This window comes from Seriola aureovittata, chromosome 2 (genome assembly GCF_021018895.1).
Source record: "Seriola aureovittata isolate HTS-2021-v1 ecotype China chromosome 2, ASM2101889v1, whole genome shotgun sequence".
NCBI lineage: Eukaryota > Metazoa > Chordata > Actinopteri > Carangiformes > Carangidae > Seriola > Seriola aureovittata.
The window spans coordinates 5887059-5912404 of record NC_079365.1 but is presented as its reverse complement, the minus strand read 5'-3'; the positions used below and the strand labels follow the sequence as shown (position 1 = coordinate 5912404).

The following is a 25346-nucleotide window of genomic DNA, read 5'->3' as shown; positions in this document are numbered from 1 at the left end:
CCTGGGTTGCCATATGACACTTGGCTGATCACCGGGGGGGAGATGAAACCTCCAAGACGCTCGGCTTTTAACCTACCGCGCATGGCCTTCCTCCTATGATGTTAAAACCCAGAGATCCGCCCTCACGCAGAAGGACAACCGTCACGCTTTTAGTCTCGCCTTCCTACAGACAGACAGAGGAGAGACATGTGAACAAAGAGATGGCAGGAGGTTATTCACAATAATCTATTATTAACTCCAGGTGAGCGACAGAATGATTGAACCTGGCACTTAAAGTGGAAGAATAGAAAAGAAAAAAGTGATCTTCTTATTAGCAGATTATAGAGGAGCTGAAACACATAAGATTACAAATAGAGCAAAGAGTATTGGCATGAGAAAGTTAATGACACCGTCCTTAAATATAAAGGGCTGGTGTGAAAGTTTAACTGAAAAAAAGTGGCTTAATGACACCTCTTTATTCACATCTTCTGAGAAGTTAATCAATGTTACAGTAAAACCACAATTTGAAAGAGAGCCACTTTCAAGCTAAAATATAACTCACATCATTAACAATGTCTTACAAGCTGTAGGGAATGGAAGGTTTACATGTGGCCATAGTTTTAACCAGTTATAATGACAACTGTTTCTGGCAATTGTACTCTAATTGTACTAGCTGTTGCTAATTAATGTTAATTCTGTGAATTTTCAAAACAGAAGAAGAGACTGTGACCTGCTCTCGAGTTAATAAGCTCGCTGCATGCCAGTGTCTGTGCTATTAATGCTCGTGGCAAGACGGCTTGGTCAAAAGATAATATTACTCTAAATAAACCTCTGTGGTAAAGTTTCATGTCAAACTCAGACAGCTAGCTAACGGCTAATGTTAGCTGACTAGTTGTCGAGTGTGAACAACAGGAACTGGTAAACAGCCAACATTAGCTTGGTAGCTGTCGAGTGTAAATGACAGAGAGCTGCTAAACACCGTTGTTTGAATCTCCTGGTTTATAGTTGTTTTTTTTGAGTAACCCTAATCCTAACCTAGGGCTGGGAGATATGGCCAAAACTCGATATCGATATTTATCACGTTAAATGCCACATTGTTATTTCTTTCAGGTTTAAAGGCTGATTTTTGCTTCCGAGTGAAAGTTGAAGAAACCAGAAAGTCGACTGTGGTTTTAAACTGTTCTATTTAGTCAGAACATGACAAACACTTGCCAACCAGCAGGACGTTTAAAAACTCTGAGATACAAGCATTCAAAATATGATAAATAATGAATGATTAAAATCAAAATCCTTTTCAGTCCTTTTTACTCAACAAAGTGAATAGAAAATCAAGTTCTGCAGTGTGATATAGCGTACATGTAACATGATCAGACTGCAAAATAAAAGAATAAAAAAAATAGACAAAGAAGATTTCCACCGGGAACTGGAATTATTGCTGTAGTTTTATCGCCCAGCCCTACCCTGACCCATATATCACATTTTATCTTATCACTTTAAAATTTCTGAATTTTGAGCTATGAAGCAGCTTGTCCTGTCAGTAAGCGGAGCAGTTAATGTTAGCTTAAACATGATACTGAATTTTCATTTATTTAAAATAGTCACAATTCAAATAATAAAAATGCCTCCCATAGTTCACCGCTAAACCTCACCCTGACCAGTGCAAAGAAGAACCACCAGCCCTTCCCTCTCACAAACTGTTGTCCTATGTAAATTAATACACCACTGGACTTCTTACTCAGTAGCAACATGACATGAAGAACTCTGGGAAAGTCGCAGAGTCAGCTCTTAATCTGTTTTCTAAGCGGGACTTAGAAGGGAGTTATGAGGTAACATAATTTCAGCTGCCACTCCAGTATGCTGCAGCATAGTGGGACTAAATATAAAGCAGATATTATTGGCATGTACAGTGTCCTGACTGCCATATAGGCTAAAAAGGCCATCATGTGCATGTCAGGCCACGCTGGAATGTGCGCTCCTGCACCGTGTCACGGCAGCATTAGCAGCAACACATGCTTCCGAATTATAGTGACTACAGCCGTTATTGTCAACAGGAAGACAGTTGGCCATTACATTAAGGAAAACTGAGTTGAATATGACTGAGAATTTGACAAAAAAATAAATTACAAGCTGTTCCATCCGCTTGAGTTTGTATAAACCTGCCAGAAGCCTCAAAACAAATTGGATGAATTTTTAAGGTGTTTTCACATTTCGTCTGCGTGAGCCATTAAAACGAACTCAGAGTAATTAAGCAGAGTTTTCTCCACATCTGCGAACACTCTAGCAAAAGCTCTAATCCCCTAAGAAATTAAGTGAATCCCTTCAGGAGGTTGTGCATTTACTAAAACAATAGGTATGCCTAGGTGATAAAAAACAAAATGTCCTCACCACCAAAAGTGCAAAAAGTGGTCATGCGGACATCACGTGGAGAGGGGGAACACATGGGGTCCGTGTCAAGTAAACAAATGTTTAACATTAACTTTAGTGGGGAAAAAAAAAAAAAAAGAGGGCAGCTGAGGAAAGAAAGGAAACTTGCAAACTGCTGCTCACTGGTTGGACTTGGCAAACTGACGGTGAGCCTTCACCTCAGCACCAGTCACACTTTCCGAGTCTGTCCTCCATCATCAGACCGCCTTCTCCTCTGTCTGCCTCTTAACATAGAGGATCTAATTATAGTGTAGGTACTGTAATGCAGGGTGAAAAAGGAAAATATTGATTCATGAACTGTTGGCCTGTGATCAAGAGGCAGAAACTCAGTGACCTGGTCATCTAAGGCGTTTCAGCTTGGGTGGCTTGGATGGGGTAGATTTCAGATCAATGAGAGGATAATTACTCAGCGAAGCTGAAGCATGTACACAAAGAAAGTAGCGGCCTAATAAATTTATGTTTTTTCTTTAAGGGTTACTTTCTGTGACTTCTAGATGGTTTTTATTACCCCGATCTCTGTTATATTCAATTGACACCCATATGTGAGAGATAATTAATGGAGTACATTATTCGGTTAAATTATCTCATAGATTCATGCTTTAAAATGAGTGCACAATTAGCCTAATCAGATTAGCCCGATCAAATGCAATGGAGGCTCAATCTTCCGGGTGTCTTGTGATTTTGATAGATGCTCTTTATCACATCACGTAGCGAAAACACCGTCATCCGCAGCAGCTGAAGAAGAGCTCGGTTCAAAACAGGAGATCTGAGGCTTAATGGAAAGTGTGACAGCAATTCCAGCAGCCCTGAAGTGAACCCGGGCGAGATCTGAGCTCTTTGTTTTTGCTTTGTTTTATTGCTCTTCCTGGCCCACTGAAGAAGCTTGAAATGTGTTAGGACTATTATTGGAAACTGCAGTCAGTTATTCCACATAGCCAGGTCATCCCTCACAGTCGGTGCCTGGTTATTATAAGAGGACATTAAAATCCTCCATCTGGCTGAGGAAGCCTAAGCCGAGGAGTGACAGAGACTAAAAAGAAGAAAAAAAAACTAATGTAGGTTATCCGTCAAACGTTGCATGAAATGATGGGTCTGTATTCGCTCTCTGACAGTGATTCAATAAAACAAATATGTCATAACAAATCTGTATTAGACCCTTCTCACCACGGACATTTTGTATTGTGAAACACAGCTAGTAACGGATGCACTTCATTTAGTTGTTCCAGCTCTATGCTACTGTGAACGCTGGCTCACTAGCATGGCTTCAAAAGGATGTCCATGCCCGAGCTTTTTCCTGCTATGACATGTCAAAACATCCCTCGTGAGAACGGTTTACAACGCCCCGAATTTAATCAAATCTGACTGATCCATGATCAACTGATCAGTGAAATCACGCAATGAAGTTAAGCCCGATTGAAGGGGTCAACGGGGGTGTCGTACGTTTTGATTTATAGTTGAGAGCCGGTTGCCACACGTTGATATGACCTCCACAACAATAGATGCATGTGTTGTATATGGTCAGGCTGTATCGTGTTTTATGTTCTCCAGAGTAACTGTGTTCACATTCTTTCATTTACTTGTTAATAGAGCAACACTGAGCTACACACATAGATTTATAGGTAACTTTATAACATTATTTCACTGTGTCTCGTTAGGGAATAGCAGACTACCGCTGTGTAATCACTGTGTTTACGTCCAGTCACTCATACAGAGCTGTGATCAGAGCAGAAGCTTTGCAGTATAATGTTACAATACTCTTTAACTTCCATTATGTTGCCTGTGCTCTCATCAAACATCAGAAACCATGTACGGGAAAAAAAAACAAGCAGCCAGTCACAGCTCTTTCTACATCCACGTGGGTTTATATCCGTCGACGCCACAGCCCGGACGTGTAGGAGGCGCAACGTCAGCCTACAGCGTAACCTTGGAGCCTACACGTGTAGCCGCTGTAGGTACACCGTATAGCACCCTGAAGGCAGAGGTATAAATCCAGCTACAGGCTCTGAGAGAGTTTCAGTGGCAGCCTGCAAGTCGCCTGCCTCCCACGGCTAATCTCACTTGTGACGCTCCGTTTCATACTGCCATGTGTGCTTTGAGATTCTCCCACCAAACAATCCCATTCACTGCTTGACTGGACCCAGTGAAAGCGCCTCTCTAGAAGAAGAAGAAGAAGAAAAAAAGAAAAGCCTGCCAACTAACCACATCATCCACAAAATGTTGTTTCTTCTCCTCTCAGCCTGCTCTTTCTACCTATGTGGATGATATCTGGAACAGTTCCCATGTCTTTTATGTATGTTCAAGGTGTGCCCTGCCCGCAGAGGGGACTTACTGTTTACATTGGGTTTCACTGGGGAATAATGCATCGGACGACGTATATATCTCGGCGGCAGGACTGAGATGCCGCTGTCAGATGAACTATGATAACCAGCTGTGCTACAGGCCCAGCAAGCTTCTTTAAACCAGCATGAGCGATTTCACCATTTCCCCGCATCGGTGCTTTTGATGCGCAATTTACCAGTCTACCGGAACACATTTTGCTGGGAACAGAGCCCATAACGAACAAATGAAACCACCAAGCAAAAAAATGGAGAAAAGAAGAACTTTGTGTGAGAAAATGAGAGAGAAACTTCACTGACAAAAACATGGAGTTAAGAGGTGTAAAATTAAATAAGAGCAACATCCAAGGAACGTTGCCATTCATCCAAATTTCATTATGTAACACTGTCAGCGGTGTGTGTCCAATCTGTGCAATTTGTCGTGAATCAAAAGCTCCTCCTCCTGTTCTTGGACAGATTTTATAACACAGCCTGATTACAATCTGACCACTCCCCTCTGCTGATCAAAGCAGCAGTGCAGCCACCATTCACTAATTCAATTCATTAACTGACTTATGAACTATTGCATGTTGATATTTGGTCTCTGGGTTTTTCAATTTGAACCATAAAACATCCTCACCCCAGAGCTTCCTGCCTACATTCCTACATTTCTTGCACTTTTTCCTAAATAGAGGCCTGATTTAAGCCCAGAGATTTAGATACTTTATTATCCAGAGATTCAGAGGAAATGCAGCATCTTTAAACCCTTTGAGCAGGAGGGAACAAATAAAAAACCTTTCTCATCATCATAGTGTGAAGCATCCCCAAAATATTGGCTTTTTAAGGCCTTTTGGCCCCTCAGAAGTCTTTCAAGCACTGTGGAGGCTCCTATTGAAAATCAATATCTCCCACCACACTCACACAACTTTGTTGCCAGTAACTCTGCTAGATCCTCGATTTTAATTTGTTATGACTGTCTCGAGGGAAGAGTGAACATCGATGACAGAGAGCCTCAAACAAGCATGCTGCGCGCTGGATATATTACTGGAACCTGGCTCTTGTTGTGTACAGAACTGCAGTAAATATTTGGCCCTCCCCCATTGACTGCCAGCTGGCCAGAGACACAGCTGACATCCATGTCTCAAAGCAGACAGTGAAGAAACAAAGCCCTGAGCACTGTAGGGCTCCTGAAAAGTTGGAATTGTCAGAAAAAAAAAATCATAGTAAACAGTTTGACTTCCATTTTCATCTGTGAAGAGATTTAAAAAAAAAAAAAAAAAACTGCTACTGACCCAAACAATATAGTGGCTCAATAAAATGAGAGATACTCAGTCCCAGAATGCAAGCAAACATGCAGAGAAAGATATTTTAAAGCCTATAAAGTTGGCTCTTAAAGGTTTGCACAGCAGGATGTCACTATGGATGGGTCAAAATGTGTGTTGCTGACACATATTTAAGGGGAAACTGCTCTGTCTAGGTCTGGACTACCAAGAATGAACTTTTGGAAGTCATTGTAAAACATACATTTTGAGATGTAGAGGTATGTTGTGCTGTTTTCTTCTTCACTGTATGTACTTTAATAGAACAAGCTCTACAGGATTTCCCTCAATAGCAGCAGCAGCAGCAGCAGCAGCAGCAGCAGGAGAAAGAAGTGTGGATAAGACAGAAAAGAGCTGCCTGTGCTCCCTGAGAGCAGAAACTTTGTTGCTTACCTTGCAGGAGAACGCCACGGTCTTGGTGAGGGAGTCGATCCTCTCGCTGTACTCGGTGAATTTCTTCTGATATTTCAGCGCTGTCATCTGCAGCTCGCTGTGCACGGCGGAAAGTTGTGCCAGGAGTGACTTCTCCCTCTTGTTGGCTTTAATAGTCTGCTTCTTGAACTCTCTATCCAGGCTGATGATTTTGCAGTGCAGCGCGCTGTTGTGCGCCTTCAGGGCTCTCAGGCAGCAGTGGCTGTTTAGTTTCTGCTCTTTGTGGGTGAGCATCAATCCGCAGCCGCTCTCGCATATCCCTACCGGTCTGTAGTCGCACGTCTCCCGCATGTGAGCATCCATGTCCCGCAGGTTGAGCACCTCGTTGCATCCTTTATTCCTGCACTTCGCCGGGGAGTAGTCGCACATCTCTGCGTGCTCAGCCAGATGCTGCAGCTTCACCACCGCATCGCAGCCCCTCGCGTGGTTGTCACATTTGATCTCCAGCTTCAGGATGAGGTTTTTCAGGGGCAGGACGTGGTTCAGCTCTTTGGTAGAGATCCGCTGACATTTGACGGGGCAGCTGCTCTGCTGGACGACCCAGGGCAGCACGCAGCCCGAGCAGAAGACGTGACCGCACGGAGTCGTCAGCGGGTCCTCCAGGACTTTATTGCACAAGTTGCATTTGAAATCCGGGTCCACGGTCCCCTTGAAGCGGTCCAGCTCGAATCCCATGGTTTTCAAAGTCCAAATCCAAACTTGTGTACTCCCCACCCCCGCAGATCTGAGTCGGAGCAGTGGGGCGTTTTTAGCTGGTCATTGGTGGAGCGCTCACAGACAGACTACAAGCTCTCCTCACTGTCTAAACTCTACTAATTGACCGAGACTCTTGGTGCCTTCAGGTGTGCCTCGTAAACTTATACTTTAAAGTTCGAAAAGTTTGTAAGCCTAAAAAAAATAATGACTTTAGTGAACTTTTCAAGTAGAAACAACTTTGTTGTGCAACTGAAAAATAAAAAGACAACATCTGGATAAAGTAGACTGTTGTTAAAAGTTAGAACGTAAGAATTAGAACAGGAAGTTACAGTGGTAATCTATTCTAAAATATACCCAGATTTGATTATCTATCGATCACACTGCACACGTGGTCTTCGTTACAAAAAATGTCAAATTATAACTCCCTTTGCGTGACCTTAACCGGTAGGAACAACAGTTTTGCAGTCAGTGAAGGCATCATTCCTTGGGGCGAAATTGTGGCGGAATTTGTACCGTAACTACTCTTTTAAGTGCGCACGTGATAAAGTTTGGCATACAAATGTTTTTTTGCTGTCAAAATAGGCCAGGAAAGGTTTTATTCAGAGTTGACATTTTGTTGTTTATACAATTATCTGCAGCCATTGAACACACCACGGTTGTAATTTATTTGTTGTGTAGACTAAAACTAAAAAGACTAATATGAGGTATTATAAACTTGACCCAGTGTAGGAGGCTCTAATTTGTTTTCATTCATAGTCTGTGATTTGAATGCAGTCTAGATATTGTAGCCTGTAGGGATGATATTATAGTTTGACAGTGCAGCTACAGCTGTATATTCCTCACCTCAACATAGAAATATTGATAAACTGCCAAATTCCAGCATATAGGCCTAATGTCAGACAAGGTGACATGACAGTTCGATAGTTACAACACAGTGGGTGAGCGTTCAGGCATGCACAACACTTGTGAAAACAAGCAACTTTGGAAGGACATTACCGGCACAACCACAAGCGAGACTTTCAAGTTTCAACACACTTTGAGTGAGGAGGAGATCAGGTAAAAGTTGGGAAAATCGACCTGGATCACAATGTGTGGTATGAAAATGAATATTTCAGGCACCACCGTGGGATTCGTGTTTGAACACACCTCTCACCGCTCTCCTTATATAAAGATAGCACGGTATTACACTGTTTTACCACTTTGACACTTTGATTTGAGTGCATTTTCAATCCCAGCAGGAGCTCCTATAGTATTGGATGTATTTGAATTGTAAATGAAACTCCTGTGGGCTCGCAGGGTGTGCTCAGTGAAGGAAAAGAATAGCTTCTGCTGCTCAGGCAGAAACAGCGTCTGCTGGGTCTGACCCTGTCTTGATTAGATACCCATTCCTACCGGTTGCCTCGTCTTTCGGAAATCCAGTTTTATGCAATGCCATGCTCAATAAAACCTTTCCATATGTGAATTATCCAGAACTAAAAACAAGGGCTTATCAAAGACTTCATGGACAAAGTGTGACAGAGAGAGTCTGAGCTCGTGGGTAATCCTATACTGATGTTGTGGGATGTCTTAGATGGGGTGGAAAAAAACTCCCTGTGCAGTCACGCCAAAGGTCCTTGTTCTGTTTCATACTCATTGTACGATTACACATTTTTCCTTGCAGGTACTCTCTAGGTCATGACTTGATTTTTTCTTTAAATAACCTTTAATACACTTAATACATGGTGTGTCAAGAAATGTTTAAACAGATGTCGAAAAATGAACGGATGAAAAATGAAAGAGAGCTCTGCAGTTTTACTTTAGCACCTGTTTCTTCACTCAGTTTTCAGAAGGTAATTGGATATTTTTTTATGCTGATGTTCATCGGTTGTATTTGGCTTTATATTATTTCACAGGTCAGAGCATAAGGTCGCTATCACATCCAGCACTTTTGGTCAGGGTACCTTTGGAAGTGCTATGCTGGAATATTGTGTTCAGCACTGCAGGATCAAACCAGTGACCTAACACATACACACAACCCCTCGACCTCTGGGCCAACCTGCCGCCTGTGATTTATTATTTCAGCCCACGAACAAACAACCCGCCTGCCTGTGCATGGGTGTTTACTGTGAGAGTCAGTTGTTTGGTCTGCCTGAGTTGGAGAAATGTTTGCTCTCAAAATGGAGTCAGAATAAATAAACAGTTGTTTTTATAGTCAGTGTCAGAGTCAGAGCGAGCAGGAAGGTATGGAAAGCTCTTGGATTTTTATGATACAGTAGGTTAAAGAAACCGATACGGTATCTACAAGACTGGTTTGTTTAGGAATGTTTTCCATGAGGCTGGGTGAAGTGGCAACAGAGGGGGCTCAGACAAGTCCATGTTGGGTCCAGCCTAAAGACAAGACAACGTCCCAGTGGAGATAAAAGTTAATCCCACTCCTCCAATCTAAACTGTGAGTGAGGGATCAGGACAGACTGGACTAGCAGCCAGACCCACAGGACAAAATAGCATCTGAAGATAATTTCCATCCATGCAAGAAATCAGGCTTCCAGTTTTGTGGCTTTATGACACTAACTGCTGCTGATTTGAAGACATAGTTCAACATTTTGGCAAATGTAATTATTTGATTTCTTGCCTAGAGTTAGATGAGAAGATTAATACAACATACTCATGTTTGTGTGCTAAATATGAAGCTAGTTTAGATTTGCTTAGCATAAAAACCACAATCAAGGGGACAGTTATCTCTAAAGAAAATTGGCAAATCTAAAGCTCCTAAATTTATGTCATTTATTTAATCCGTTCAAAAAACAAACTGTAAAAATAAGTTGTTGTTTTACAGGGATTTATGTTTTGGACTATTTCTTGGCCGGGTGCAGTGACTTCCTTGTTGGTTTACCTGGACAGGGCCAGGTTACCGGTTTTTCTCTGCTTCTCCTCTTTATGCTAAGCTAATAAACTGCTAGCTGTAGCTTCATATTTAGTATACAAACATGAGCGCTATCAATCTTCTCATCTAAGTCTCAACAAGAAAGCAAACAAGACTATTTCCCACAATGCCAAACTACTCCTTTAGGGTAAAATAGCCACAATTTAAAACTATTAATCTGTCACACAGTGGACGCACAAATAGTATGAAAATAAATGCAGTGACATGGACAGAGTGGTTCAGGGTTTCGATGTTGAACCTTCTTACTCGAAGCCTTTGTTGTAAAGCAACAGAGAGGTCTCGGTTTCAGCATGTGTGATGAGGGTGTTTTGTATATGGCTTTGGAGTTGGGCCATTTAGTAATCATCACCACTCTTCTTTAGATATGTCAAAGACATGAGGGCCATGTGGGAAACTGCAAAGATGAGTTATTGCTCTTCGGGATGCCTTTTCATGTTGCGTTGAAACATGATGTACTTACAAAAGGAATACACTATCCATCTCGCTGTGGTTTCCCATGCGCCTTCAACTCCCTCAGGAGTCAGTAATATTGTCAAAACTAAGTTTAGCCCCCCAAATGAGTTATACGCCAATAGTGTGGTTTGTTTTTCTTACAAACATCAGTGACTTATTGTGCCTTTCACCAGGGGAACTGGAGTTGTGTGGCTGCGTCACCTTGAGTGAATGAGTAACTTTAAAGGCTGTTTGGAGAGGTCTCAGGGTGACCTTATGGGCAGGTTGGGCTTGTGACTGGGAACCGACGAAGCTGCATTTGCCTTCACTACTGACAGATGGTGTGATCCAAACAACCGCTCTGGCCCTGTCAGTCTGTTATGACAGAGAACAGCAGCTCAACCATCACAACATCCTTACAGGTGTAAACATGTGAATGTGTGACTGGTAACGATTGCACAACGCAGGTGTTGTTGAAATGCACTCTTAATAGTACACAGGTATGAAAATCCCACAAGACTGTTAACGTATTGTCCCACACAAGCAACATCTCGCTAAACGCAAATCAACTGCAGGAAAACAAAACAGATCCACAGTAGCGATAGCGACGTGCAAAATATTTGCCATTGCTGAAAAGATCATTATCACAAACTGCTCTGTGTACACGAAGAAACCCAATAAATATTTGACATCACTTTTCAGAGCAGACTGTTTTGAATTCTCTCAGGGAGGTTAGAGACAGGATGTAGGTCAGTGGGACCCCGATTTACCCCAAAGCAAAACAGCACAAGGAGAGAAAATCCCCATTTTATATGAACTAAGTCAAAGTCTCAGAGCAAAATCTGACCTAAATCTGGAGTCACATACAGTAGCTAATTAAATCGTCATGGCAGAGACGTGCAGACAGTATACAGACTCTGTGCCTTTGCCCTCCTTGGCTGACCTGCCCTTCTACACCAAAGAAAAGTAATGATTATCATTATTACAAGTTTTATTGGCGGTGCCACTATTACTACTGTGGCTGCTGCTGCTATTATTATAATAATTACTCTGAGAAAACCTGTCCTTCACACCAGTCTTTCTTGGGTTTTACATGAATGAACATGCAAGTTTTTTAATTGTTATGTCGGTGCGATTTAGTTAGTAGTTACAGTTGGTTTTGCATGTTTGCCTAAGACCAATTTGTGACCATTCAATACTTTAGTGACTTTAGCAGTGATGTAACAGGCTTTTCCCAGGCTTTTTTTCCGGCTTTTCCCAGACGGTATCTACCCAGAAGCAAATGCAACAATTTGTGCGGAATAATGAGTAATGTAATTTTTAATTACAGTATTATCATTGATTATTATTTTGTTTTCATGTGCACAAAGATTCGGGGAAATTCTTATTCATGCCCATTGTAATGTAGCTTCATAAGTGAACATTAAGACTCATGAAAAATCCAGCTTTTCACCAACAGTTCTTACACATTTTAATCTCAATCAGGATGTTTGTCTCTGCATATTTTCCTAAAGCTGGAAGTGAAACTAATATTCAGTTTCATGTGGCCTGTATTAGTCTACTTTGCAGATTAGGCACATTTTTTAACAACAGTGCAAATGGACAGGGCGATTATAATGTATGGTATAAATCTGGAGAGGAGTGTGTGTGTGTGTGTGTGTGTGTGTGTGTGTGTGTGTGTGTGTTTTGGGACACAGATTGTGTGTACAATAGGGATTAATATGAGTTCTGACTGGTTCTGACACAAATGGTTATGCATGTGCAGCAGTGGTAATAGCTGCCCATGGGCCAAATTAGGCACCAGAAAAAAATTGCCCCCTTGATGAAAGCTTAAGTTTTTCATTTGGCAGTTTTTATAAAAACATTTCACATTGTTTTTCATGAAGTTAATAATATATATACATTGATAATGTATGTCATGTAATACTGCCCTCATGTGAACAGAGGCGTGCAAACTGACTCTACTGTTCTACAGTATAGTTTTGACTCCACAGCTTTAGCCTATTGGACCACCAGCTATTTATGTCAAAGACTAGCACTTTCACTCAACCATAAATAAAGTGGGTCACTGTTTTTGCTGTGTGAGGGAACTATCAATCACATCTGTACATCTTGTAGTGCAACACAGAATATACATTTCAGTGTGTGTGTCTCTCTTTTTTTTTCTCCCAAATGAATAAGAACATAAGCTGCTGTGATTCTGTCAGCTCAGATTTACTAATGGGAAAAAATTGTATCTCCCCCCAGATACAATTCCAACACTTCTATAAATCAATTTTATTCTTAAAGGAACAGAACGTATAGGATTGAGTGCCCACCAGTGAACAATACTGAAAAAACTGGCCAATGATTGACCCTACTTGCATACCCTGATACACAACATCACACTGCATGTTCTCAAGTAATGATAATGTGTAATCATTCCTACAGCTTACAGAGTGTGATCTGCTATAGAGCTCATATACAGTATAAAGCCTTCAGGATTTCTTATGGCTGGCATAATGTATTAGTTACAGAGGTTACCAAGGCAGGCAAGTGTGTAATATTAGGAACAGATGAGTCCCTCTACAGGGGGGAGGGAGGAAGGAAGGCACTTGAGAATCTCCAATCAAAAGTTCCTCTCTGAAGCCTGCGCAGCACTGCTGGTTTTCTAGAAGCTCTGTTCCCACTGGGTCCATAAATAACATCCAAAGTACTGTATACTTGGCACATCTTATCTGTGTGGCTTATTAGAGGAAAAAATGCCTGAGGAGAGACGTTTAAAGATAAACCACACAGAGTTTGATTTCACACCTATATAAAGCACATTTAATGCTTAATACCTTTCATTTACAGATTTTTTTCATTTATTAATGTTTTTATTTGAGCTATGCCGGACCCAAGGTCCTGATCATCACTTAAGCCCCACCATCATCTCAACATGTTCACTTTACCATCTGAAACACTGATGACAGCCTTCCACGAGTTCCTGCTTAGCAAATGAGATATTTTCTAAACTAAGTGGAGAATTTGAAAAAAGTTTTCAATGAGTGTGGAGTGTGGAGCACATCGTCATACGCAAACCATGCAGTGTAGCCAATCAGCTTTGCTGCCGATTTGGCCCAGTGGTCAACCATGGTACTGCAACAAAAATCCCTTGCGGCACAAAGAGTCAAAAACAATTCAAGACGTTTGTAAAACTGTTTACAGGACACCAAGAACAAAGATACTTTTTTATTATGAAGTTTTGTACTGTGAAGGGTTTCATATTTGTGAAACTTTCCCAGAGCAACAAGTGCTAAAGAGAGAATTACTAATGCACATGCATACAACGCGGAAACAAGCCAGTATCCATCTCTTGTAATCATAGACTGTAAATAAAGATGGACGTAGCCTCCGAAGAGCGGTTTTTAAGGTTGGAGTAAGCTGCTCCGTTGTGGCCATCATGGCAGTGCCTGACTTGCGCAGACCCCGGTACCTGCTAATTAGTGTTAACATATAAATAAAATAACACTAGAATTTCACTCACTTCAATATACAGTGGCTCCTGTCAGTTAACCACACAGAAAGCCATGTTATTTGTCTGATGAAGGCACCAACACCACAAACACGGCGAGATGTCATGGTCAGTGACTTGATTTATGAGGTGAAGCCTTGGCCTAGCAGACAGCAGGTACTGTACCAACACCCACCTGTCACTCAAAACACAACACCCTCAATTATGCATAACTATAAGCCTTAATGAAATGTATAAAATTGAAATGGCTACACTTATATTGAATGGGGACCATGACCTCATTTTAACAACAGTTGGTCTGTTATGTACATCACAGCCTCTAGGGGGCACCACCATGGCTTAATTCCCTTAGTCTGGTATTTAAAATCAAGTCAGTTCATCAAATAAACAAATATTTACCGTTAAGCGTGATGTTTGTTAAATCGGCTATAATCAATATCTTTATAATAAAAATGCGTCAAACAATATGAGAGGATTTGCTTGTGGTGTTGAACCTGCTTTGGTTTACTCTTACTTCTCTAATAGTTTCATTTTTGGCCACAGCAGCAGCTGGTGGCAGCAATGAAGCTCTAAAAACCCCCTGCACAGCACCAAAGAGCAGACAGATTAGCAACTAGCTGGTGAACACAGTGGCGCATTTAGGAGCTAATGAGTCAGATATTTTCCTCAGGAGTTGATAGAAATCAAAAACAGATCAAAGGGGAGACTGAATATTGGACAGAGACAACATATGAATGATAACGCTGCTGTTGCTGCTGGATGTGTAAATAAGCAACTTTTTGATGACAAGTTCATAACCCTAACCCTAACCCTAACCCAGCATATCAACTTGAAGGGTGATTTTAGGTCAATGTTGTGTTCACAACTTATTTCTGCTGACTCCAAGTGGCCAGAAAAAATCAGTTAAACTAAAAGTGTCCAAAAGTTGTGAGCTATTGAAAAAAAGAAAAAGATCCAGATTTTGCCTCAAAAATTGAATGGGCTCTTCTCTGGTGCCAAGTCTCCACCAGTACTTTTTGTGTAATTGTGCTGACAAATAAACAGACCTAGGTGAAAACATAACCTCCTTGGCGGAGGCAATGATTGACTTCCTGATGCTGTATCTCATTCTCTGTTTGATTTAACAGCACATCTCTTTTCAGTGAACAGACTGTGGTGTTCTTTGCCCTCACACCTGAATCAGGGTGACAGCAGGTCTGGAGCTGCTGTGATGAGAGTTTGTTGATAATGAGAGCAGTGATCATGAACCGGCAAGCTGTGACTGTCAGTGTTGACAGGTCATCCAACAGCCATAGTTCACACTTGCACACTCCTACTAACCGTTCATGCATGGTTGATGAGCGTGAGAGCAACAAGAGCATGATTCATTTTACCTCTGAGCACACAATGCAACCACTGTCCACTGCTTTTATCCTTAAACGTCACGCACAAATTCTGACAGTCGTCGAAGTGGAAACACAGATAAAACTAATTAGAAACCGAGTTAAATACAAAAAAACTTTATGTTGAGTCATCTATCACAACAGATTTGTCAAAATCCTAAAGGCTGACTAAAGAGTTAAAAGTCAGAGTGGATTCCCTATCAGTTACTTCAGTCGAACCCAGAGTCCCTGCAGAAAGTGAAATCAGATTTCAATTCATCCGAGACAGACGGAGTCAGATCTGACAGTCACATTTCTGTGCCACTCGCTCACCGCAAAGTCTCTAGGCTAGCTGCTCAGTGGCCACTCCGCCTCCATTTGTGTCACATCATATGTGGGCAACTGCCACTGAACGTGACAACGTACCCCCCCCATCTGTTGAGCAGCCGGAGTCGACGGGATGGGACACATGCACATGCTTTTCTCTTTTAGCCCTGGCATGCAATTTTTATGCATCTTCAGCAAACACAGACAATTGTGAATATAATTGCTGAGTGCTGTCAACATTTCTCTGCTTTTATTATACAAGTCTGCAAGCGGCTGAATAAATGACTTATATTTGAGTACGGTTATAGTAATATATAACAAATGAATATAAACACAGGCTGTCAGCGTCTGTTATTATATCTCATAATATTTCCCTCTCAGCCACAAAAATGCCATTTATTCCTCACTGTGCATTAAAGGGCTGTTTTGGCATGAGTTCAGTTCACATTTGTCCTATCTCCCAGGTGTACAATGCAATAATGTTCAAAATAGGTCAGCTTAAGATTAATATTTGGATATTCATAAATGTAGTGTGCACAGCGGTGTTTCACAGACCTAAAAAGGAAAATAAGGATATGTTCAGTCTCTTTTGCTCAGTTAATCTCATGAGGATACAGAGCAGTTTTGCACAAGCTGTGACCCTTTTATTTTAAATGAGTGATTAACATAGTGAAGGAGACTGTGATCATCAGAAAAATGACAGCGTTTGTTGAATGTTAAAAGTTATAATATGTAACTTTTCCACATTAAAATGTCTCATAATGACTTCGAGTCGTGTACTTACATTATCCCAAATGTTTCCATCCATTCTCAAACCTAGAGAAATATGCGATTTTCATCATCATGGTAATGCTCCTTGTCATTTGGTCGCTTGTCAGTGACGTCATATCCTCTATGTGTATGCATTGGTGTTGTGGTTGTAGTCGGGTTTGTTTGTTTTGGTGAGTAAAACACCCCTGTGGATGATTTTGCTCCCGGCTCACCTACTGAACAACTGAGACTGAAGGAATCCAAACCGAGAGAAGCAGACGTCAATGGTGGTGAAGACAACAACTCCCACGATCCCATGCTATTTCATGAAATCACCTGACAAAGTTACATTCTTTTAACATTCATTTAATATGACACATGTTTACATTTCCTGAGAAGAAATCTATGTTGTGGAAAGTTCATGATGTAATAGCATCACATGACTCGTTAATGTATTACCAAAGCTACTCTATAGCAAAGAGGATGCATTACCAGGGAGTGCCAATGGTATGAAATGGTACACACTTCCCATTTCCTTAGTGGACATGGTGGTGATTGCTTGCGAAACAATACAACACTAGATATAGTACAAATTTGTGTCTAATTTTGCTACATGTTTTTACCTGCTAGCTGCATATCTGATCAACCCAGTAGCCTACAAGATTATAGCAGTCTAATAATATTCTCTTTTAATAATATCATTAAGCAAAGAAATATTTATACAAATAGTTTTACTTAAATTCTAACTTATAATTCATGGTTTTAAGTCCCTTTAAACTGCAGCAGTGAAACCAGAACCAGAGCCAACAGAGAGAAGTTATCTGTGTTGCCAGATCTTGTGAGAGTTTGTTGCTGAGACAGCGTCAGGTCTTTAGTGTCAAAATGTAAAAAATGGGTTAAATATATTCATTTTGGTGACTATAAATGGTCATTTGAAAAAATAGGAAAGTCCATTTGGATGCAGTGAGTGTCATATTCATTCAACGTAGTCCTCTTTTAATCCTAAAAAACAAAACATATAGAGAGGAAAGTAGAGGAATTACATACTCCATCTTCTTCATAGAATAATTAAAACCATTCACCCAAATATCAGTTGTCTCTCCTGGGAGTTTCTCAGAGAGGTGATTAGTTTAACAACATACATTAGGTGACAAATACCGGGATTCAAAAGCAAGAATAATGGACTGACAGTGTCATGATTGCATATGTGATCAAGGACAAAAATAAACAGCCTGATTGGAACAGCCAAACCAGTTATTCCAGCAGCACACCAATGAGAGGGGTTCACTGAGGGATAACTCAATATACACGGAAACAAGGCAATGGTCTGTGTAAGTAACATTAGGAGCTAATCGGAAACAAGCCCCTTCTAATTAGCCATTACCAAAATAACAGACTGAGGTCATAGTTATTGCTTTCCCTTATGGGGAACACTAGTCTGGGTTTGACTCAATTTGAACGGTTGCTGAACAGAAGTATTTTTAGACTCAGAGTTTTAAATGCAGCCTTCATCTGAACAGATGCCCAAATAATCACAGTGACTATTGTGATTTTATTTGATGTTATTTATCATCATGTCAGTTTAAATGTGCATAAGTCTGATGTGGAGATTAAGCTGACAATTAATATATTCAAGAAGGCAACACTGTTTGATTTTGTTTTGATTAAACTGTTTAAAGGCCCAGAAAACCAATTTTGTCAATTAGCCTTTTACAATGAGTGATGTTGTCCTACACAAACACATGATTTTCCGCCAAAGTTAGAACAGTTTCAGTTATTTCAAATGAGAATTTTCTGTATTTCTACTTTGTTTGTATGGGGTTAATGGTGATGTCATATGCACGTGTATGTACCAATCAGGATGTAGTATGCTTGACAACTGTGAAGTTTTTATTTGAGCTTTTGTCTCTTATAATAGACAAAGACTTTTTCTGAGCAAAAAAAAGTCCCATATTTTACTATTCTGATATCCATAAGAAGATATATTTGTGGTTTTAAGAACCAAAAACCATCTCAATGTGGTTTTAGATTTCCTCTCTCAGGCCTCTCTCTGGAGCTCTCATTTGATTGGCTGACTGTTTTCTGATTGATTGAATAAAATTATAGCAGTTTTCAGGTAAATACTGAGTCCTGCAAGGTTGAATGGTGGATCCAGGTGGACGGGGCTTGGGACATGGCTGAGAGCGGTGACTGTTTTGTTGTGACATCAAAAAGTTGCAGAAGTCCTGATGGCTCAGTTTCTGAATACAGGCCGTGTGCATTTCTCTGCGCAATGACACTTAGATACTTTCACAGTATTGATATAGAACCTAGACCTGCATTATGATAATAAAAAAAAGAAATCTACCTTTACACTATATGGGACCTTTAATTTTTACAGTTGCTTACTTAGTCATGAATATTGAACATTATTGAGAAAAGCGTAAAATTTGAAAGATGGTTTCGATTTCTGTACTTCAGTCATGTTGTCACTGCGGATATTATTATCCACCGTATTCTCATGAAAGAAAGCTGTCTGTCACTGTTGTTATAAACAAAAAAATACATTCCTGCCCACACAAAAAAGGATTTCTCTGAGGAACAATCTGCCAGACAGCTGTAGCATGTGTAAAATCATGTGTATATAGGCTAATGAATTATAATAAATCATGACCTTAAATTATTCTTCTCTTATGGGCAATCTGTTAATTTGGCAAAGAAATTACTTCATCAGGATCACATCATTGCAGGGCTGCCTGTACACCTCTCACTGTCCTACTTCAGATGCCTGAGAGGCAAATACCTCAACTCCATTTGGTGCAAAGGAGTCTTTGCCTGCCAGTGCTGCTGCTGCTCTACCTGGCCAGATCAGATGGGAATGGAGATAGTGTCTGTGCTTATGTTCTCTAGAGCGGTGTGAAAGCAAACACATTTCCACTCCACAGCTGAAGACAACCTTCCTATAAACACTGTCCAAAAAGGAAAAAAAAAAGAAGAAAAAAAAAGCCTGCTCTCTTTTATTTGACTATTTTAGATGCTGGTTGTTCTACCGTGGATCATGGTGCAAGATAAATCTCACAAAGGAGCAGTGTGTGGGCTGGGCCCAAAATAACACACCGTAGCTTAGGTTTAAAAATATTTTGTGCAAAAATATGTTAATTCTTTGTATAAAACACGAGTATCCTATTTAGCATTCTGCTTTCTGACCTACTTGTTACACACAAATGAGCAAGGCTTGAATAACTTCTGTATTTTGTAGAAGAATATGAAAATTAATTAATAAATATTAACCAATGTCCTGGTTTATTTCTCTGTACACACTGTGCATCGCTTTTGGCTGCTGTATAATAATATATATAATATAGAGTAAATATGTGGTTTAAATTTGATATGCAAAGTGCTTTACAAACAGTAAAATGACAAAAAAAAGCCAGTGGGAAAATAGGAAAGCGTGAATGGAAAAGCACAGTTATGGACAAACAGACAAAAACTGGGACAAATAAAAGGAGGATAAAATGGGGTCAAATAAATCCACCCACCCACGGCCCGTTTTCTGCCAGCTGCACCCATTTATGACAATCAAGAGCATGGTCACCTCAGTTTTGAGAGGAAGCCTGAAGCTAATCTGAGCCAAACCTTAAAGGTCTCATATTGTATAAAGTGAGATGTCCATGTGTTGTTTGATTACGAAGCAGGTCTAGGTTCTATATTAATACAGTGAAAGTATCAAAGAGCTCAGTCCACAGAGAAATGCACACAGCCTGTAATCTGAAACTGAGCCCTAAAACGAGCTGTCAGGACCTCTGTAACTTTGTGATGTCACGACAAAGCAGTCACCGCTCTCAGCCATGCAATGGAAAACAATGGGTGCCTGGAATGGTAAAACTAAATGCATAAAATATATAAAAATATGTGTCCAAAAACACTGGTATGGTCCTTTAAGTCTGAAAAGGGTGAAAGATATATTTGTTTGAACAACATTGAAAGCATATAACAGATGAACCACATTCAACAAAAAGAATAAAATAATTACAAGAAAACAATCTCACAATTAGGAGATGTGACCTGTTAAGTTCTGTGACCTGATTCGGGATTTAAGCCATATTGCCATTGCAAATGTTTTTATATGCATACTTGCTGTTACCACACCTTTTAAATGCCATAGAGTCACACATTTTTGATAGCTGGGATGCATTTGTGATGTTTGGAAAAAGTATCCTGTACTGGTTTAGCTGCATCTGAACAGAGCAGAGTGTTTTTTGCCTGAAGTATCCCAACGACACCGTCCATATTACCATACCCAATTGGTTATTTACTCAAGACATAGAATACCCCGCTTATAATAATAATATCATCCACATTACTTGTGACATTAATATCTCCCACTGGAAATAACAGCAAACTAATTCTGGTAGCGTCATTGTGCCTCCATATTTTTTCCACATTCAGATTTTCCAGATTTCCAATGTGCTTTTTACTCTGGACCTTTGTGTGAACAATTTTCACTGGAAATACTCTCTACTAAAGAAATAGTTCCTGTTTGCAGTGTTTTCTCTGGATTATCCAAAACAGCAGGGACAACTCCTGATCTATCAGAGTTATATGATGAGACAGGTTGAATGCTGAGGTCAGCTCAAGCAGAACTAACGCTGCTGCACAGAATCCATCGGGACATCATTAGTAACTTTGAGAATGGCAGTTTGAGTGCCGTGATGCTTATTAAAACCAGACTTTTTTTTTTTCTAAAACCATGTGTGCAGCAATCAATCAATAACATTATTCATAGCACTTCAATATATATGACACCTTTCCGAGACACCTCAGTGGTTTTGTTTTCCAAATAAAAATTATGAGCATGTAATGAGCTTGATAATAATCATTCAGGAAACAATCTCTACTCTTAAGGAGTCTAAGTACTTGCTTGAAATTAAAGTTCCATCTGACTTCTTTTTGTTTTAATCTAAGTTCTGTTATCAACACATTCATATTCATGATGCTGTGATGTTATTTTTACTTTACTTGTTTTTTATCTACAATATGACATGACATGCTAAATCTTTGATGCTCAGTATCCAAGAGATACTTTGCGGAAGCTGGGAATTGTCAGTTTTATACACAGCAATGATGTGTCCACTGGTCTGTGTGAGCTGTCCATCTGGCTGCCCCGGTGCCCTCCAGGTCAGATGTTGACTCTGCAGCAGGTTTCAAATCTGTGATCTTCAAGGGAGACTAAATAAGGCGTTGTGCTGTAATCCTTTCATGCCACATATAATAAAGCTCTGAGGCTGCATACACAATCCTCACACCAGATGGGGCTTAAATAGCTTGCATATCCTGCCACTTTTATCTGGACATTCTCCAGCATAGCTTTAAGTTAGCCCATGATGTCATGCCTCTCAGTGTTGTGGCCAGACGAGCGCTTTTGTTGTAAAGAACTGTGTCAACATCTTTGCTCATGAGAACACAGTGAAACCACAAGAAAGGTATCACTTTGACATAAAACAAGTTTTTACAAAGTAGTACAGCTCCCCAGTCCTACTTACAAATCTGCTTAAATTCATCGACTTTGTTCTTTTAGTATCATAGCGGAGAACCACTGCTGTGCTCATAAATCAGAACATCTGTGGTAAGTTCTGTGTTTCTGGCCTATATAATGTAGAAAAAAGTCACAAAGTTAAATCATTGTGATTGAGCAATGTAATGAATGATGACTTAGCCTCTCAACAAATTAGATTTTTTTTTTACTTTATAATGAGGAAGGGGACCTACATGAATAAGTTGAAGTTAACGAAAGACTACAAGTAAAGATTAAAACACCATTCCGCTGAGTTTACACATCATTATCCATTCACTCTTCATTGAAAGCATTACTCACCCTGCAGAGACGCTATAAGGTTGGAGACAAACCATTTATAGAATCCTGAATAGAATCGTTGGTATTGCTAAAGATAGTAGTTTTTTGAAACATGTCCTGCTGTCCAGCTTTATCATAGCCAATATAAAGCCTATAGCCAAGTGCTGACACATTTGCACAGTTGAGGTTTATGACAGTTTCAACTGACAGTAGCAGGAAGGAGCAGGCATGTCATGGTACTGCGATTGAGCTGTAAAAGAAGTTGGTGTCGTGAAAACTTGCGCATGCGAAGTAGAAGTGTAACTTGAGGAAAAAAAGTGTTTCAGAACTTATTTTTGGGGCAAAGTCACCAAACATCTTAAGCTGTTGTAACATGCAGTTTTTATGTTGTGGTGACCATTGAAAGTGAGTCTCCCCATTAATTTAGATAGGAGCCTGATGTTGTTAGCTAATTGCCCGACGGTGATGTCAAGATGGCTGCCGAGTGGCAAGACTTGCCTGTAACGACTTTGGTCCGAGTCTGAGAAAATATTCCTTATAATGTCACAGTAATGCCATCAGGATAATCTCAGTTTGGAGATGACAAATTGATAACAGAAAGTTACAAACCAGAAGTGTGAAGTTTGAAAGACATGGGCATTTACAAGGCAGGGAGCGTCGCATGATGCTTTCAAGCTGCATTATGGGAATTTGTAGAATGCAGCTTTTTGTTTTTTGTGACCAATATTGGGGACTAGATAATGTCAACCTCTGCTGCTTGGAATTAGACCATTCTTGTTTAGCCATGCCTGCAACATTACCCAATGGATGCTGTTGTTCTGATTGTCTGTTAGTCAGTCCACCAGATTGAAATATCTAACTATCTCTATAACTTCTGTAAAGATATTCATGGTCCCCAGAAGATGAAGCCTACTCTCTTTAGTGATCCCCTGACATCTCTTCTAGTGCCACCGTGAAGCTGTAATTTGTGGTTCTGAGTGAAACGTCTTGAAAACTATATGATGGATGGCCTTGATATTTGATACAGAAATTAAATTACCCTCTGGTTGAATTGAAGTGACTTTATTTATCCTTTAATTTGTTAGTTTATGACTAAATGCTTGAAAACAGTGTTTAGAGCTAATTAGCCAGTTTAAGCATGTTAACACACTGGTATTTAGCATAAAACACCACTGCCTTTAACTACACCCCCCCAAGTCCCCCCACTTTTTGGATATTCAGTATAAATTGGTGAAATTGGGTGACTCTATTAATATTCAGTATCACACAGTAAAGTCCACATAATAGATGAATATGTTGCACAAATACTGCATCAAATGTTGTTGAACATAGTTACTTGCAGTCATGTCTCCAGCCTGATGAGGTTAAAAGGTGAAAAGGGAGTTGATCTGACTCACTCTCACAAAATGACATCCAAAGCAAATCTCATGTTACTCATCACATACTGGGGCTATGATTATTCCACCACAACTTCTCCAGCGTTGATGTTATTCAGATAAACATTCTTGCCACTTTGATAGAAAAAAAAATCATCATCAAATGGATAAAGTAAACCGTTTTGCTTGAGTGTGTCAATAATAATAGCTGAGCTGACCAAAATTATAGAGGCACATCTGTACACATTTTGTAAGCAAACAAAGTGAGATATCATATGATGTTTGAGTTATCGGTGCCAGGACCAACAGATGATGATTTTTCCAGTGATTTCACTGATTCTATGCAGAGAGAGTTCAGCAGACAGGCAGGCAGGCAGGCAGACAGGCAGGCAGGCAGGCAGGCAGACAGGTAGGCAGGCAGGCAGGCAGGCAGGCAGGCAGACAGGCAGGCAGGCAGGCAGACAGGCAGGCAGGCAGGCAGGCAGGCAGACAGGCAGGCAGGCAGGCAGGCAGGCAGACAGGCAGGCAGGCAATATTAGTTAATGTAAGCCTGACTTAAACACACTCTGCTCCCTGTAGGATTTGCAGAATGCCTAATATACCTGCAGGATGCAAATCAGTGTTTTCTCACAACAGTGAGGATTTACTTGGTGGAAACCTAATTAGGTCATAAAGACTATTTACACATTTCCAGGGATACATGAGATTTTATTAATAGTAAATTGGCAGATGTTGAACATGCCTGCAGAAAACAGATGCAAATTACAAAAAAAGGTCGTACATTATCAGACCGTAGGACAAGCTTACTGTGAAGAAACTGGTTGTCTCCCACAAATCAGCTCCTTTCAATAATCCCATTCAAATTAAATATCAACATGAGTTTCACAGATGTGAGTAACACCATACAAAATCAGAAAATTAACTGCTTTCACAGTTCTTTAGTCACGCATCAATTCTTGAAGCAAGCAGAGAAGAGGAGAGGAAAAGTGGGATTCCTGCAGAGCGTGCTATTCTTCAGCATAGATGCTGCCCTGCAATTAGTTTTTGAGATTTGGCAGCCCCTCTTCCCCCCTACTTCTGCATTAAACCGCATAGGACGTGCAAGAAAGATGTGGCGTCCCCGTGGTCAAAGCCTCATCATTAACCTTCTGGAACGGCACCGACTGTCCACTGTTGCTTAGCAATGGACAATCAACTTTCCCCAAACAGACGCACAAATCAATAGTAGCTGGTGCCACATTTTAGATGGACCCGCTCCATTTTCCCCCAAGATGCTTAGTGGCCAAGAAGGTTTTTCAATGAGCTGGTTAAAGAGCTAATGAATAAATAAAAGTGTAACATTGAGTGCAAGGGTTGAAAAGGGCAAACATTTGTAACCATTTTGGAGCTGCTGATTGCGGCATGTACGTGCACGCAATCCATTAGAAAAGAGGCTATTAGGACTTTCCAAAAAAGTGATTTTTAAATGGCGTATTCTCAGAAATTACTTATTTGTGTATGTGGAGTTTCAGCAGCAGCGTCTGGAGTGTCTCTCAGATGTACCCAGGGTTAACCAGACTGGTGAAAGCACCAAACCTCCAGCCCAAGAGTTTGTAAACTATCCCAACCACACGTGTGGAGCTGGGCATCTGCTGCTGAAATGTAGGCCCTGCCATGTGCTAAGCCCCAGGGTGATAGGATAAT

General features: G+C 40.5%; 1 protein-coding gene across 2 annotated transcripts in view; it reads right to left on the bottom strand.

Annotated features, from left to right (window-relative positions):
• pdzrn3b (PDZ domain containing RING finger 3b) overlaps positions 1-7264 on the bottom strand; it is a 97349-nt gene extending 90085 nt beyond the window's left edge. Inside the window, exons 1-2 of one of the 2 annotated variants that reach the window (XM_056395394.1) lie at positions 6431-7264; positions 77-163 (exon numbers count right to left, since the gene is read on the bottom strand). In XM_056395394.1, the coding sequence (XP_056251369.1) occupies positions 77-163; positions 6431-7144 (801 nt within the window). In that variant the 5' untranslated portion in view covers positions 7145-7264. The remainder of the gene's footprint in view (positions 1-76; positions 164-6430) is intronic. The other variant, XM_056395403.1, reaches the window with a different exon arrangement.
• Positions 7265-25346: the final 18082 nt, after the last annotated feature.